At 44.6% G+C, this 18,045-nt stretch overlaps 1 protein-coding gene across 2 annotated transcripts in view; it reads left to right on the forward strand.

Moving 5' to 3' along the window:
* Positions 1-14,520, forward strand: part of CEP89 (centrosomal protein 89) — a 69,783-nt gene extending 55,263 nt beyond the window's left edge. For both annotated transcript variants that reach the window (XM_049622048.1, XM_049622050.1), the window contains exons 15-19: positions 3,298-3,465; positions 4,061-4,202; positions 7,662-7,751; positions 8,198-8,367; positions 14,146-14,520. In XM_049622048.1, the coding sequence (XP_049478005.1) occupies positions 3,298-3,465; positions 4,061-4,202; positions 7,662-7,751; positions 8,198-8,367; positions 14,146-14,302 (727 nt within the window). In that variant the 3' untranslated portion in view covers positions 14,303-14,520. The remainder of the gene's footprint in view (positions 1-3,297; positions 3,466-4,060; positions 4,203-7,661; positions 7,752-8,197; positions 8,368-14,145) is intronic.
* Positions 14,521-18,045: the final 3,525 nt, after the last annotated feature.

Below are 18,045 nucleotides of genomic sequence, written 5' to 3' on the forward strand. Positions count from 1 at the left end.
TAGCTGAGGAATATTCCATTGGAATATTCCAATATACAATGGACATCTTCTATATCCATTCACCTACTGATGGACATTTCGATTGCTTCCATATCTTGACTATTGTATATGCTGCAGTAAACATAGCAGTATGTATATCTTTTTTTTTTTTAAGTTTGTTTATTTATTTTGAGAGAGAGCACGCATGAGGCAGAGAGGGAGAGAATCTCAAGCAGACTCTACACTGTCAGCCCCACAGCCCAACACAGGGCTTGAACTCACAAACTGTGAGATCATGACCTGAGCTGAAATCAAAGGTAGGATGCTTAACTGACTGAGCCACCCAGGCACCTCAGAGGTATGTATATCTTTTTCAATTGGTGTTTTGTTTTCTTTGAGTAAATACCCAGAGGTGAAATTACTGGATCATTATGGTATTTCTGTTTTTAATTTTTTGAGGACTGTCCATACTGTTTTCCACAGGGGTTGTACCAGTTTACCTTCCCACCAACAGTACACAAGGGTTCCCTTTTCTCCCCCAACACTTGTTAATTTCTTGTCTTTTCAATACTAGCTATTCTGACTGGTGTGAGGTGATATCTCATCATGGTTTTGATTTGCATTTCCCTAATGATTAGTCATGTTAAGCATCTTTTCTTGTGCCTGTTGGCCATCTGTAAGCCTTTGGAAAAAATGTCTATTCAGGCCCTCTACGCATTTTCTAATCAGATGGTTTTTTGGTGTGGAGTTGTAGAAGTTCTTTATATATCTTGGATGTTAATCCCTTATCAGATATATTATTTGCAGGTATCTTCTCCCATTCAGTTTCCTTTGCTGTGCAGAAGCTTTTCATTTTGGTGTAGTCCCAATAGTTTATTTTTGCTTTTGTTTCCCTCTCCTGAAACAGATCCATAAATGTGTTGCCAAGGCCAGTATCGAAGAGATTACTGTCTATGCTCTCTTTTAGGAGTTCTGTGGTTTCAGGTCTCACATTTAGGTCTTTAATTCATTTTGAGTTTATTTTTGTGGATGGTGTAATAAAGTGATCCGGTTTCATTCTCTTGCATATTGCTGTCCAGTTCTCCCAGCACCATTTATTGAAGAGACTGTCTTTTCCCCTTTGTGTATTCTCGCCTCCTTTGTAATAGGTTAATTGACCATATAAGCATGTACAGTTTGTAGTATATCTTGAAATCTGGGATTATGATACCTCCAGCTTTGTCCTTTCTCAAGATTGCTTTGCCTATTCAGGGTCTTTTGTGTTTCCATACAGATTTTAGGATTATTTGTTCTAGTTCTGTGAAAAATGCTAGTGGTATTTTGCTAGGGATTGCATTAAGTCTGTGGATTGCTTTGGGCAGTATGGACATCTTAGGAGTATTCTTCCAATCCATGAGCATGGAATGTTTTCCCATTTTTTTGTGTCGTCTTCAGTTTCTTTCATCAGTGTCTTATAGTTTTCAGAGTATAGAGTTGCATTCCTTGATTAAATTTATTCTTAGGTATTTTATTCTTGTGGTGCAATTATAAATGGGATTTCTTTTTAATGTCCTGTTTCTTCACCTATATGGTAATTATATGATGGTTCATTATAATTATTTGTTAAAATATGCATTTATCTTTTTTTTTAACTTTTAAAAAAAATTTTTTTTTTAACGTTTATTTTTGAGACAGACAGAGACAGAGCACGAGCAGGGGAGGGGCAGAGAGAGAGGGAGACACAGAATCTGAAACAGGCTCCAGGCTCTGAGCTGTCAGCACAGAGCCCAACGCAGGGCTTGAACTCACGGACCGTGAGATCATGACCTGAGCCGAAGTCGGACGCTTAACCGACCAAGCCACCCAGGCACCCCTGCATTTATCTTTTATATGTTTTTCTATATGTATATTTTACAATTTAAAAAACTTTAAATCATAGCATTTCACCAGAAGTAAAATCAGAAATGATCAGTACAAGTTTCCTCTGGGATGCCCAGGGGGTGGAAAAGGAAACATTTGTTTTATTAAAAAACATTTTTTTTAGGGGCACCTGGGTGGCTCAGTCGGTTAAGCGTCCGACCTCGGCTCAGGTCATGATCTCACGGTTTGTGGGTTCAAGCCCCACATCAGGCTCTGTGCTGTCAGCTCAGAGCCTGGAGCCTGCTTCAGATTCTATGTCTCCCTCTCTCTCTGCCCCTCCTCTGCTTGCTGTCTGTCTCTCAAAAATAAATAATAAGCATTAAAAAAATATTTTTAATTTTTTTTTTTTAAATCAACTATTTCAGGGCACTTGGCTGGCTCAGTCGGTGGAGCTTGTGACTCTTGATCTCAGGGTTGTGAGCTCAAGCCCCATGTTGGGTGTAGAGATTACTTAAAAATCTTCAATAAAAAAAATAAATAAAGTATTTCTCCCACTATTAACTGTTTTTGTTTTTTTTTTTTTTTACAAATTATTTCTACCTTTTTTATTTGTTTGTTTTGTTTTAAATTTAAATTTGCCAGCCTGCAAGGCTGGGAGTAAGGCCCAATGGTACCGAGAGAGACCTACCCCATCCCAGAATTGGGCAGCCTCTGTGTGTGGCTCTACCTGTTCAGGGCTGGTCATGGCATGAAAACTGACCAAGAGAACCATTGAAGAAATAACTCTTTTCTCAAGCGTCATTTTGCCAGAATTTTATATTGAAATTGTATGCCCTCTTTAGTCTTTTATTTCTCTTATCATAAAACCATTGAATTTAGTATGACAGAAAATTTGTTTTAGCATTAGGATTTGGGAAGGCAATTATAACTATGTAAAAAATGAAACTATCTTAATTTTTCTTCTGGAAGGAATATAGGTTATAAATAAGTATATCTATACAGGGGCCCCTGAGTGGCTCAGTTGGTTAAACATCCGACTCTAGATTTTGCCTCAGGTCATGCTGACACAGTTCGTGAGTTCGAGTCCCACGTGGGGCTGTCAGTGCAGAGCCCGTTTAGGATTCTCACTCTCTGCTCTCTGCCCCCCACCCTCTGTCTCCAAATAAATAAATAAACTTTAAAAGAAAAGTATATCCATGTAGAGGCATATGCAACAGTTACGGGCAGGGGTTAGATCATTACCATCAAAGGAGTGTGTGCCCAGCCATGCCCAGCCTCTAGAAGCTCCATCCCAGGCCCTCCGGGAGGGGACAAACAGTATTTCCGGGGGGGGGGGGGGGGGGGGGGGGGGTGGGGGGGGTGCCTCCCAAGGAGCCCCATGGGCCCCGGAGGCTGGGCTGCCCATCACTTGCCTGGCAGTGGCCGCCTCAAGTTAACTTCAGAGTGCAGATACAAGCCTGTGATGTTTTTGTCTGCCAGCCAGTTGCAGAAGGAAGAGGAGAAAGGAGGTGCTGAGCTAGAAGAACTGATGGAAAAGCTGGCCGTCCTGCAAATGCAGAAAAAGAGCCTGCTGTTAGAGAAGAACCGCCTGACAGCTGAAAACAAAGCACTAGGAGCTGAACTCGAAAGGGCACAGAAAATAAATAGGTTTTTATCTATCTTTCCTTCAGCCGGGTTTTTTATTTTTATTTTTTTTTTGTATTAAAAAGAGACAAATATTCCGTTTTATTTTCTTTGTCTAATACTGGCTAGAAAATGGAAAAAGATCATTGAGATTACTGGATATCAAAACAAAAGCCCAGTAAAGGCTTTGCTGTTGACCAGCATTAGCCAACATTTCTCAAGTCTATTTTCAATTATAGTTGATAGTCATAATGATGACCCTAAGACTGAAAGTCCTGGAAGTTATTTCCTATGCATTTTGGGGTAACTGGATTCCTTTTTCAAAAGCATCTTTTAGAACATGGGCCAAAAAATTAAGAGAATAATACATAAGTAACCTATTAATTGTGTGAAGCATTTTTTGATTCTTGCTGACTTGGCCGGAAATCAGTAATTATGCCTCATTCAAAATTAAACTCGGTTATCTATTCTCACCCTGAAACTCAATGGAAGATTTGGGTTGCCGAAGAATACATTTAAATGCTAACATACTTGCTGTGTTTACAATTCAGATAGTCTCTATGCCCTAGCCATTCAGGCTAATGAGTTTTTTATTCCACCATTTGGGGGGACTCTCTAGGAGGTCTCAAAAGAAAATTGACGTCCTCAAAAAGCAGGTGGAAAAAGCCATGGAGAACGAAATGTCTGCTCACCAGTACCTGGCAAATCTTGTTGGCCTGGCAGAGAATATGACCCAGGAACGCGACAGTCTTATGTATTTGGTAAGCTCCCCCAGTTAACTTCGAGTCCACTGCAAGTTAATATGCAAACATAGTTTTAAGTGTGTTGTCTTTATAAAATTACCCGTGAAAACCTTCATCTTTTTACATTTTAACTGCACATTTTCAGATTCTCCAGAATTTTTGCTTTCAGCCATGGGGGAAACACATTTTTGAAAGGCGGATAACCCACACTTTTAAATAATGGTAAATGATACTCTAGAAGATAAACTCCTAGAATTAGTTGATCCAGCCAAATAGAACAGGGTCGCCAGGCATTTATCACACATGCAGACGCGTCTTCCTATTCTCCCTGTAAAGCTGACTTAATGTGTTCCCTGTTTGAAGATGAAATATGAGCACCATGGACAGGGTAAACAGAGGCCATCCCTCGCTGCTCCTGGCGACCCTAGTCCCAAGGAAAGGACCGCGTGGGTTATCGGTGGTCCTAGATGGTGGAGCACTGCCCCGCCAGCCCACGTGATGCCAAGGGCATGGTTCTTGGCATTTCCACATTAGTGTTAAAAGGTGTCAGCGGCAGACTGTGCAGTGAAAGGAGGCACGCTCTTTGCCAAGCTCCACGCAGTGAAAAAAGCCTGATAGAATTTACCACAAAATGGGACTTACGTAGCAGTGTCTCCAAGTGGTGAAATTACAGGCAATGAAGAAAAAAATCTAGGCCTGTTTGCACTTTATGATTTTTCAACTTTGAACACATGTTGCTTACATTCATTTAAACATGTTTGTTTAAGCAGCGTTGCAAATCTCTGGTAGCATATGATTAGAAATAATAATTTAGTGCATGTCATGACAGAGGAAACTAGCAGATTTTCTGAGACATTTGGAAATTGGCAGACTTGGAATCACTCAACCCCTCTCCCAAGTGAATGGGGTGTGGAGAGTCTGTCAGGATGTGCCACAGGCTTATTCCCATTTGTTAGGAAGGTATCAAGTTCCTCCTTTGAGGGGGCGCCTGGGTGGCTCAGTCAGTTGAGTGTCCCTGGGATTGAGCCCCGCATCAGACTCTGGACAGAGCGTGGAGCCTGCTTAAGATTCTCACTCTCTCCCTCTGCCCCTTTCCCCTCGCTCAGGATCTCTCTCTCTCTTTCTGTCTCTCTCTCTCTGTGTGTCTCTCTCTGTCTCTCAACAACAACAACAACAACAAAAGTTCTGGGTGCCTGGGTGGCTCAATCGGTTAAGCTTCCAACTTCAGCTTAGGTCATGATCTCCCAGTTTGTGAGTTCAAGCCCTTTGTCAGGCTCTGTGTTGACAGCTCAGAGCTGGAGCCTGCTTCGGATTCTGTGTCTTCTCTCTCTGCTCCTCCCCCACCCACTCTGTCTGTCTGTCTCTCTCTCTCTGTGTCTCAAAAATAAATAAACATTAAAAAATTTAAAAGAAAAAATTCTCCATAGGATAATGAACATTAGGCTTTTAGCCATTGTTTATATAAGAGGAAATAGAAATATAAATAGCACACACCTCTTGGGGGAAATGTGATCCTTATTTGTAATAACAGAGATGCTCATTAAGCCAGTCTTGAGATCTCATTCTGCACTTATATTAAGGTTACCAAAAAAGTTGCTTTCTTAATTACAATAGTTGCTGCTAGGAGTGGTAAGATTGATTACACATTAATGGTGATTTCTAAGCCCTTCCCAGGTCTTTTGGAAGCAGTGTGACTCAGACACAGCATGGTAGGCCCCTAAGCCTGTATGCCCCCGTCCCATCCGCCTCCTGAGAGGTCACCATCCTAACCCAAGTGCTGGGCTCGGGCATTTTCTGTAGTGGTGCTGAGCGCCCATTTCCCCCTTTGCCTTGCCTCCTGTGCTTCCCCACTGGAATAGCCAGAGCGCAAAGCAGAAGCTTGCTGAAAAACGGGGACCCCGCTGCCACGTGTCAGTACCACCGTAAAGGCGAAGTCATCTTGTTTGCAGCGCAGGGCACGCAGGCTTCCCCGGGAGGCAGGCCCTGCACCTCCCGTGTGGGCCAGCGATCACCCCAGGTTTCTGTGATGAAGTTTAGATCCTCCCCGATCCTCACACGGTCCCTCTTAGGTCCTCCCTTCGTATTTGTGGGCCCAGGATGGGAATCGAAACAGAAGCCATACACTATTTGGAAGTTACAAGTACTTGGAAGTTACAAGTTAAGCCAACAATCTGTAAATGAAACGTGTTCTCTCCCCCTGCCAACGATCTGTAAATGAAACGTGTTCTCTCCCCCTGCCTTGAACTTTGTTATTATGGCCTAAACGCCAGGCTCAGGTTTAGAATCCTTAGACCCCTCAGACATGGGGGAGCTGCTTTCAGCCCTCCCCAGCTGTGCCCACCGCAAGAGACATCTGTGTACCTACAGACACTGTTGTCCCCTGGCCCTGCGAGCGCCTTGCGCCTGGGAGCCCCGAGACCAGCTGGGGTTCGGGGTGCTGCTTGCTGCCTCTGCCCTGTCCTGGGACTGTGGGCCGAGTATCCCAACCTTACTCTGTCCTGGTCTCCTAGGCCTTAATTTATTGAGAATGGCACCTTAATTTCTTCTTTTAGTTTTTATTTTTATTTTTTATTTTTGAGAGAGACACAGAGTATGTGCGTGCAGGTCTGCTCATGCAGGGGGCAGGGGGGTGGGGGCAGAGGGAGAGGGAGAGAGGGAATCTTAAGCAGGTTCCATGCCCAGCTTGGGGCTCAACTCCACGACTGTGAGATCGCGACCTGAGCCGAAATCTAGAGTCAGACGCTTAACCGACTGAACCACCAAGGGGCCCCAAAAGGGGCACCTTAATTTGCAATCCCACATTTAGGATGAGTTTTCCACGTAACTTATGGCAAAGTTATTTAATGTTCTGTGTCTTATTTTTCATTTCTGAAGGAAATCAAATGAAATCAAATTGTGCTCATCTTTGCTTTTTTATTTTAGCATTTGAAATAATTTATAGTGTGTAGTAATTCATGTCCCATATGGATATTAATCTGAAGCACTCTGCTGCAAATGACATCCCTCTAAGATATAAAGCTGTCACGTTTGGTTTGGTGAGTGGCATTGTGCATTCATGTTTATCCTTAATTTTGTGATTATTCAAATAGTCAAGGTAAAAGTATATTTGCATCTCGGCACTTATTCCTTGGGTCTGATTGAAGGAATGATATATATCCCGCAAGAATAGAGATGTGTGCTGAAAACCCTTCCAGCCTCTCACATTCCCCTGGTTTGAGGGGCTCGATCTTCCATTGGTGTCCAGGAGGGGCACCCAGCCTGCTGTTCTGGGTTCTTGCCCCTCCTCAGCTGTTGGCCCAAGTTCTGCCCACAGCCTTCAAACGGGGTGGAGGTTGGGGGCCAGACAGGTGCTGGGCCAGGACAAGTGGCAGAACGGAGATTACTTGTAAGTAGCGAGATTCTTCGCAGAAGAATTATTAATTTAATTCTTCTGTTCAACTTAGAGCCCATTATTTTTCTTTTTACTTCGCTCTTTAGGCTAAATGTTTAGAAAGTGAAAAGGATGGAGTTCTCAACAAAATCATAGAAGGCAACATTCGCTTGGGAAAGTTAGAGGAAAAAATCAAGGTAAGTGGCCATTTAACCTCAGAAGTTCCATTTCAAATGGAAACAGCGGCTTACTGGGGTCAGATTTCTGACCTTAATACCTTAACCTTAAATACTATACAATAAAAAGGTAAAAGGAAAACAAATGAGTCAGGCTTTTATCTCTGTCATCTGTTTACCGATAGAGTGCACAGACCTTGCCAGGTTGGTCTGTTTTTATTTGTAGATTATAAAAACTAGGCATGATGCAGACTAGAAATTTGGTATTATTATACTTGACATTCCTTTTTTTTACCCCCCTATATGACTTTTATGATCCTTGCCCTCCCAGATCGGGCTTACCGAAGGTTTACTCATTATCTCAGTGGGCTCTCATGGCCCAAATGGGTAGGGTATACATCTGGGAAGGCACCCCGTGGGCCACAGGCAGCGTCCCTTCGCTCACAGAGTGCTTCCTCCTCCCCCAGGGGTACAAGAAGCAGGCAGCACTGAAAGTGGGCGACATCAGTCACCGTCTGACAGAGCAACAGGAAGACTTTGCTAGCAAAACCGCTCAGTACCAGCAAGAGATGAGACACCTCCATCAGATGCTGCGGGACAAGCAGGGTATCCTGGACCAGGCACTGCAGCAGAAAAGGTAGGGCCGCTCCAGCCCCATCTACTATGGTTAGTTTTGAATGTTTGCTAGGATTTTCTAGTAAAACCCTCTGGACGTGTTCTGTTTATTTTTTACAGTTTAGTTTTATCCGAATGTAATATTGGTCTTGATTTTTGTTTGCTGGTTAGCTAACACATCCCTCGCCTCACCTAGTTCCCATTTTGCTGTGGTGCTGGTGGCGGTGGTGGTTATGGTGTGAACACTGAAGATCCAGTCCCGCGGCAACCTCTCAAGTCTGCGACACGGTGTCGTTAACTACAGTTGCCGTGCTGTGCGCCACATCCCAGCTCTTCATTTTCTCTAATCCCCCCCGCTTCAGAACTCCCCATTGTTTGAATATTGGACTTCTTAAATCAACCCAGGCCTCTAATTGTCCTCCCCTCTTGTCCCTCTCTTTGATACTTTTGTTATATTTCATTTTCTTGGGAGATTTTACTTTTGGTTAAATGTCGTATTTCTGCTTTTTCTTTCTTTCATCTCTGAGGATTTTTTTTAAGTTATTTTTTTAAGTAATCTCAACGTAGGACTTGAACGCAGGACCCTGCGATGAAGAGTCTCATGCTTCTCCAACTGAGCCCGCCAGGTGCCTGCCCCTCATTTCTGAGAATTTTAAAATCTCTAATCATTCCCTTTTTGTAAGAGCATAATCATAAGATTATGGGTATATTATGTTCTCTGCGTTCTCTGTTACACTTCCTCCTTTAAACATATGATAGAGGAAGTGTTGCCAGTATATTAAAAACACTGGGGAACGTTGCATACTCTGTGAAGTTCATGTGCTTAGAATTGCATTAATAGAGGCACCTGGGTGGCTCAGTTGGTTGAACACCCACTTCGGCTTAGGTCATGATCTCACGGTTCATGAGTTCAAACCCCGCATCGGGCTTTGTGCTGACAGCTCAGAGCCTGGAGCCTGCTTCTGATCCTGTGTCTTCCTCTTTCTCTGCCCCTCCCCCATTCATGCTCTGTCTCTCTCAAAAGTAAAATAATTAAAAAAAAAAAGAATCACATTAATAAAATGGAATTTTGTTTTTTGCCCTCTCCCTTATTCCATTATCTGTCCTTAAATGGTTTGAAAGTTATGCATTCTGTACTTTCAGTGGTTACCCTTAAAATTTGACCATGGTTATTTAACATTAAAAAAATCTAAATTTAGCTGGGGCACCTGGGTGGCTCAGTCAGCTGAGCGTCCAGGTCTTGGTTTCGGCTCAGGTCTTGATCTCACAGTTCATGAGTTTCAGCCCTGCATCTGGCTCCACACTGACAGGGCAGAGAATCCCTGCTTGGGATTCTCTCTCTCTCTTCGCCTCCCTATGCTTTTTCTCTCTCTCTCTGCCTCTCTCTCAAAATAAATAAACTTTAAGAAAAGAAATCTAAATTTAATCAATATCCCTGTATTTCCTCCCCCAGAGCAAGACCTAATGCTCTTATCTAATTATTTTCCCCCCTCAGTTTATATGCTGATGTTGTCCAGTGTCCAGATGAAAGTGAAAAACAAAGATCTATCTTCTATGGTTATCTTTAGGTCCCCAGTTAAATGTTGCTAGTTTCTTTATAGTTCTTTATTTTGATTTACCCAGAAGTACCATTTCTTTACTTACCGATTATTATAAATAAGGCAACAGGCCCAAAATGGGCCTCACTGATGCTAGTCCCACATCACCAGACCAAGACTTGACCTAATCAGTTTTGGCTCTACCAGAAAGGGAATCTTAAATGAATCAATACGGAATTGCCTGGTCAGCACTAGTTAGGTCATATGCCTGGGAGACCCTGCCATCCCCTAAAGAAAAGTTAGTTTGCAATAACCAGCTCACTTTTGCCTAGTAGAACTTCCTTGTTCCTGCCTCCCTTCTGCCTATAAAAGTCTTTCATTTTGTATAGCTCTTCAGAGCTCCTTTCTCTCTGCCAGGCGAGATGCTGCCCAATTTAATTTTTGCTCAAATAAACTCAAAATTTTCATACTTTCTCAGTTTATCTTTTAACATATTGTCTCTTGCATCACCGACCTTATTTCTCAGATTAGTTTCCTTCTTTGTAAAATGCATCATTTGGAAGTTTCTTTAGGGACGCCTGGGTGGCTCAGTCGGTTGAGCGTCTGACTTCGGCTCAGGTCATGATCTCACAGTTTGTGAGTTCGAGCCCCGCGTCGGGCTCTGTGCTGACAGCTTGGAGCCTGGAGCCTGCTTCGGATTCTGTGTCTCCCTCTCTCTCTGCTCCTCCCCCGCTCATGCTCGCTCGCTCTCTCTCTCTCTCTCTCTCCTTCAAAAACGAAATTAAATAAATAAATAAATAAGTTTCGGGGCGCCTGGGTGGCGCAGTCGGTTAAGCGTCCGACTTCAGCCAGGTCACGATCTCGCGGTCCGTAAGTTCGAGCCCCGCGTCGGGCTCCGGGCTGATGGCTCGGAGCCTGGAGCCTGTTTCCGATTCTGTGTCTCCCTCTCTCTCTGCCCCTCCCCCGTTCATGCTCTGTCTCTCTCTGTCCCAAAAATAAATAAAAAACGTTGAAAAAAAAAAATAAATAAAATAAATAAATAAATAAATAAATAAGTTTCTTTAGTAAGAGTCTGTTGGGAGTAAGTTTTCTTAGTTTCTGTTTCCCTGCAAATGTCTGCATTTTTGTAAGGTAATTTTTGCTAACTACAGGATTTTACTTTGACAGTCTTTTTATCTCAGCATATTCCATTATCTTCTCTGTTTGAGAAGTCTGTTTTGACAAGTCAAAAGACAAGTCTCTGGTAAGCCTCTGTCATTTTTAAAAATAATTGATCACCTTTTCTCTTAATTCTTAAGATCTCCTCTGTCTCTTGTATTCTGCAGTTTCATTGTTATGTGTTTAACTGTAAGGTTCTTTTTTACTTATCTACTTGATAAAAATTATTCTCTATATCTGTGATTTTGTGTCTTTCTTTAGTCTAGAAAGTTATCATCTCTTAAAATAAGCCATTATCTTAAAATAAATCGTTTCCTCTTATTCTTTCTAAGTGTCCTTCTGGAACTCAGATTAAATAAATGTATGTTAGATCTTCTTATTCAATCCTCCACCTCTTATGTTTTAAATTTTCCATCTCCTTGTTTTCCTGGTCTACATTCTGGGTAATTTCTTCTCCTCAATATTTCTGGTTACTAATTCTCTCTACAACTATGTACTGTCTCACACGACCAATGAGGGTTTTTTTTTTGTTTTTTTTTTTTATCTCAACAACAGTATATTTTGTCTTCAATTCTGTTTGTTTTTTTTTTGAAAATCTGCCTAGTCATTTTTAAAATAAATTCTTGGTCTTTGCTTATTTCAAGTACATCTCTTATTTCTTTTTTAACATTTCATTCATAGTTATTTTTTCAATATCTGAAATTTGGCAGAATTTAAATTTGTTTTTGGGGTACTTGGGTGGCTCAGTTGAGCAATTGACTTCAGCTCAGGTCATGATCTCACAGTTTGTGGGTTCGAGCCCCACATTGGGCTTGCTGCTGTCAGCACAGAGTCCACTTCGGATCCTCTCTCTTGCTCTCTCTGCCCCTTCCCCACTCACGCATGTTCTCTCTCTCAATAAATAAAAACATTAAAAAAAATTTTTTTTAATCTTGCCCTATGTGGCTTCTTTCTTTTTAGAATAACTTTTTAACTATGAACTCATATATAGTTGAATTTAATCTGTAGAATCCTGAGGTTCAGGATTAAGGATGTTTCTTGCCAGAGAAGACTTGTATTTGCTTCTCTTTGGTGCTAGAAAATATTTCAAACCTGGAGCCACTTTAATTTTATTATTAATTTTTAAAATAGGCTATAGTATAGTAATGCTTTTAAAAACATACAAAAAGACTTTTAAAGTATCCACAATGCTACTATTACATTTATAAGGTATAACTTCTTAATATCATATTTTTCTGAACTGCATTTGGGGTAATTTCCTCTGCTTAATATTACAGTTTACTAATTCTCTCTTCAGCTGTGTCCAGTGTACTGTTTAACCCATCCACTGAGCTTTTTTTCTAATTGTTCCAAAAATGGCTTTTCATTCTTGGTTCCCTCCACACAGGTCCTGGGGATGCCCAATCATGGGGAACAATGTAGATTCAAGCTCGTGATCCACCTGAGAACAAGCCAGCGGCTCCAGCCCTGTAGGAGACACTTAGTCTCTCAGATCAGGTTTCTCTGGAAGATGGGCAGATTTCTGCCCAGCCATGCTTGCTTTGAGGGTCCTTCATGTGCCTCCACTTACCTGCCCAACTGTGGAATACTTAGTTCAGAGTGTTTCTAGGAAGAAGAAGAGAACTGTGGATATGAGCAAGCCCTGGGGTTTTCTGTCATACCTGCTTTGCATGGGCCCAGCACCTAGTCTCTATTCTACAAAAATATGGGTTTCTGTCATGGGCTTTTGTCCTCAGAGCAATACCAACATTCTATTGCCTGCCCCTGTGCCTTCAGTTTAGTCTTTATTTTTTCCTGCCCTTAGAGAGTTCCTATTTATTCATTCATTCATTCATTCATTCATTCACTTATTCATCCATTTATCTATTCATTTATCCATTCATTCATTCATTCATTCATTTATTCATTTATTCATTCATTATTCTTTCTTTCTTTTTTTTTTTTTTTAGCGAGCCAGGCAGAGCGAGACAGGCCTTGATCCCAAGCCCTCACCTTCCCGTGAGATCATGACCTGAACTGAAGTTGGTTGCTCAACTGACTGAGCCACCCAGGAGCCCCCAGAAAACAGAAATAATTAAATAGTGTTCAACATTCAGTGAGCATTAGGGGCCTTGGAAGGAAGCAACAGTTAACAAGAGAAGTGACACTGGACAAGTGGGCATGTCACTGGCCTCCCTCAATCTCACTGGCCTCCTTCTTAAACAGCAGTGTTCAGCCCACTTGGTAGTCCAGTTTCTAGCATCTTCCATAACCACCTGGCTATGTCTGTGAAGGAGCTGGCTTCCGCACCCTGCCCTCCTGCATGAGGCCTGCTCCTTCTTCCAGGCTGAGGCCAGTCTTTCTATCTCCCTGAATCCCCCATGGTGTCCACCATCCTGTGAGGTGGTAACTGGTACCCTGTCCTCCAGTGGACGTTGGCCCTGTGAGGACATATATACCTTGCAGGCCCTGTTTCCTCAGCACTCCACATGGTTCCTGTCACAGAGTCCCTGGTACCCTTTCCTTTCCTCACACGTCTTGGTTCCCTCTGGGTGCTCACTCCCAGCACATGGGCTATTGAGGCCAGTCTTCTCTGTGTCTTCGGTTATAAGCCCCACTCCCTGCGGTCCCCTCCTCACCCCCAGACTAACTCTTTATGTCCGGGCCCATCGTTGGCTCTACGGACAGTGCTATGAGAGGTTCCTGAGTGTTGGCCAGGTCACAGTGGGGGCAGGTAGAGGGTGCACAGGAGAGGCGTGCAGGGTTCATGCTGTGTGGTCGCCCACAGCCAGGCCACTGTGCCATAGGTCAGCCACTGCAGTCACTGTATTTTATTCTTATACCTGTTAATTCTATAGAGAACAAAGGTCCAAAATAAAGGAAAAGGCAAAACGTAGAGAAGAAAGGTAAGAAGTCACGTTTAGCCTGTGGCTTGTATTTTTTCTATTTCCAGGGGGTCTCAGTGCTTCATTCAACTCCGGGAGTCTTTGCCTGAGAACCCAAGCACAATGGGACCTGTTCTCTGACATTAAGCATTCTTCCCTTTGAGTTCTTACTACTTTAGGAGTCATAAGGGCTCTGTAGATAATTTTCTCCTTGTGCTATTTTGTGTGTATTTCTCACAGAGAAATGGAAGGCAAGCTTGAGGTTGTCTGGGAGTCTACCTCTAAGGAGAACCGAAGAATCCGAGAGCTTCTGCAGGCCACGCTGGAGAGGACCGGCACATGGGATGGCACTGGGGAGGCGTGCTGGACGGCTGAGGTTCCAGCTACCGTGACATGAAGCCACCTCCCACCACCTGCCACAGCCTGGGCCGTGACCAGGACCGCTTGGCCCTGGAGCGCTGCCTTTCCCCGGACCAGAGACACAGGACAAGGGCAGGCACCCGCCTTGCCCCACAGCGTTTCTCTTCCTCGGGGCGAGGTAGAAACAAACTGTCTCAGACATTTACTCCATTTTTTACACGTTGCTTTATGTAAACAATACAATGCTAAACTTGATTTTTGCCAGTACGTGTCCCCTGGCTGCGTCTGTGAGACCCGCCGCTCAGGGTGACAGCTGACCTGATGCTCTGGCCTGGCTCTGGGCTCCTAGGCCTGCAGCCGGGGGAGTACTCGGGCTGTGTGCTCCACGGGAGGTAAGTGGCATGAGCCCAGTGATGGTCCCGTGCCCTGTGTTAGCGTTTTGTAAACGAGCGCTCGCACTCCAGCCGCGGGAAGTTCCACAGAGTCTGTTCTGCCCCTTCCCCTACCTTTCCTTATCCTCTTGGGAAGGCAGTTTGCTGGGGCCGCCTGGCACCAGGGTAGGGCCCCTGCCCCACGCCACCACCGAGAAGGGTGCCGGGGGCCCGGGTTCACTTCTCTGTGCCACCCCCAGTCATCCCAGCCCCTCAGGACCGTCCCCTGGCACTTCCTGGTGGCAGTGCCAGCCACCTCGGGCTACTTGTCCCTGGCACGCCAAGAAAATGAGGGACAGTGGGCTGCACAGGACCCTGAAGAGCAGTATGGAGGGTAGAATCCTAGAACCCTCGCGGCTCGGGCATGCACACTGGCCAGCGCCGGCCCTCGGTCAGATGGAGAAGTTGATTGCTGCTTGGGAAGCTGAGACAGAAGGTCACAGTTGCCTTACATTTTGTTCAGTTTGTTCAACAGTTAAACAATGCCAGTTTATTTTCATTTTACCAGGGGTAGGGAGACTCCCCAGGGTTTAAAACTACGTGTCATTGCCCTCCTCGATGTTATTTCAAAAGAATCCACCAGCTCTCTGGAGATCCATAGACAGGCTGAGAGGCAGCAGTCTCTCGCCTTTCGGACTTGGGCTTGCAGGGTGGCTCGTCGTGGGAACACTGCAGTTTGTCACACACATAGAGAACCGCTTTTGTCATTCCTGTCCTTTTCCCGCCTTCTGTGAGAGCATTTTGTTCCCTGGGGAAGTAAACGTTTGTACATCTCTGCTTTAAGTTTGTTACACTTACATACTTTGTTTGTTACAGAACATACTTTGCAACTTTGGTGGCCCCTGGACCTCGTCGTGGCCAGGCAGGGGTGGGGTCGTGCAGCTCTTGGGCCTCCTGCCGGGGGCTATCCAGGGTGCAAAGGAGGGCAGGACAGGCGAAGCGGCAACAGAGAAGCCCAGAGACTGAACCCAGGCCTGTGTGGAGGAGCTGGAATGCCCTGGGCCTTGCCGGATGGGCAGGGCTCCAGAAGCTGGAGAAGTCCTGGGAGGGGTGTTTGGGCAGAGGCGAAGACCCGGGGACAGCAGGAGGTCAGAGTGGGCAGGGAGGCCAGACTGCTGGGAGGGATGACTGCTTCATCCTGCGGTTTCCTGTCAGAGCAGGAGCCGGTGCTGTTCTTCCTGGTCCTGGGGAGTCCGCATATGGCTCTAGAATGATCCTGAGCAGGCAAACAGTTATAAAACATGCCCCAGGAGCTCAGTGAGCCCTGCTGCCTTTGGTTTTGGCAAAAAGCAGGGGAATTCAGCGTCGGATGGAGAGGGCCCGGGGCACAGCCGGAACGTGGGTATGAGTTTGGGGTGAGAACAGGTGACGAGCTGCCCTCAGCTTTCCGGTCGATCTGCACAGAGGGCACGGGGGTCGGAAGTGGCTCCAAGAAGAGTGGGAGAGCCCGTCCTTTCCCGGCAGCTTCTCTGTGGAGATCAGTGTGTCCTCCAACTCTGGGGAGGGCAGAAAATCCTGAATTGTCTTTCTTTCAATGCACTTTATTTATTCAGCAAATACACATGGAGTGCTTATCTCTGTGCCCCGTGTCGAGAACAAAGGCAAACAATTCTAGACCATGCTAGGTGCTTGGGCGAAAACAGGACGGAAACAACGAGCCCATAACCTTAATGGCTGCTGTGGGAGCTGCTGGCTGAACGCTGTGCAGGACATTCCGAAACCTCATCGTACAGAGGCATGGTCATGATCTTACCCTCCAAAACAAAAAATAATACTTTCAAGGAACAGCCCAGAAAGTTCTCTTCTCCTCCCATCTCCCAACGCCCTGCCCCCTATCTCGCAGGAAAGCTCACCTGGTTCGTCTCTATGTGCTGTGATAGCTCCTTTGTCTCTGAATTCCCAAGTGACGGTTTGTGCTGGCCTGTGAGACCCTAAGCCACCACACGAGGGGGTGGCCCTGGACTCGGTGCGGGGTACACGGAGCAGCTGGCCAACCTTGGCTGGCAGGAAGGCCAGCCAGGGAGAATGAGCTACATGAGAAATGTAATTTCTTGGGGGAGCATGAGGGGGAGGGGGCGGGCAGGAAGTTCCTGAAAGGCTTTGGGCAGGACGGGACGTAGCATTTCAGTGGGTGTCAGATGCTGAGTTGGATTTCCCCAGAAGAAAATTCTGTAAAGAAAGACAAAGACTCAGTAGGTATAGGAGTGGATTGTGTCCCCTTTAAAAAAGATGCGTTAAAAAACAAATAACCCAGTGAAGAAATGGGCAGAAAACATGAATAGACACTTCTCTAAAGAAGACATCCAGATGGCCAACAGGCACATGAAAAGATGTTCAACGTCGCTCCTTATCAGGGAAATACAAATCAAAACCACACTCAGATATCACCTCACGCCGGTCAGAGTGGCCAAAATGAACAAATCGGGAGACTATAGATGCTGGAGAGGATGTGGAGAAACGGGAACCCTCTTGCACTGTTGGTGGGAATGCAAATTGGGGCAGCCGCTCTGGAAAGCAGTGTGGAGGTTCCTCAGAAAATTAAAAATAGACCTACCCTATGACCCAGCAATAGCACTGCTAGGAATTTATCCAAGGGATACAGGAGTACTGATGCACAGGGGCACTTGTACCCCAATGTTTATAGCAGCACTATCAACAATAGCCAAATTATGGAAAGAGCCTAAATGTCCATCAACTGATGAATGGATAAAGAAATTGTGGTTTATATACACAATGGAATACTACGTGGCAATGAGAAAGAATGAAATATGGCCTTTTGTAGCAACGTGGATGGAACTGGAGAGTGTGATGCTAAGTGAAATAGGCCATACAGAGAAAGACAGATACCATATGGTTTCACTCTTATGTGGATCCTGAGAAACTTAACAGAAACCCATGGGGGAGGGGAAGGAAAAAAAAAAAAAAGAGGTTAGAGTGGGAGAGAGCCAAAGCATAAGAAACTGTTAAAAACTGAGAACAAACTGAGGGTTGATGGGGGGTGGGAGTGGGGGGGAGGGTAGGGGATGGGTATTGAGGAGGGCACCTTTTGGGATGAGCACTGGGTGTTGTATGGAAACCAATTTGACAATAAATTTCATATATTAAAAAAAAATAAAAAAGATGCGTTAGGGATGCCTGGGTGGCTAAGTTGGTTAAGCATCCGACTTCAACTCAGGGCTTGTGGGTTCGAGCCCCACGTCGGACTCTGTGCTGACCTCTCAGAGCCTGGAGCTGCTTCAGATTCTGTGTCTCCCTCTCTCTCTGCCCCTCCCCTGCTCATCCTCTCTCTCTCTCAAAAAAAAAAAACAAAAAAAAAAACACTTAAAATTTTTTTTAAATAAATAAATAA

This window comes from Panthera uncia (assembly GCF_023721935.1).
Source record: "Panthera uncia isolate 11264 chromosome E2 unlocalized genomic scaffold, Puncia_PCG_1.0 HiC_scaffold_19, whole genome shotgun sequence".
NCBI classification, from domain to species: Eukaryota; Metazoa; Chordata; class Mammalia; order Carnivora; family Felidae; genus Panthera; species Panthera uncia.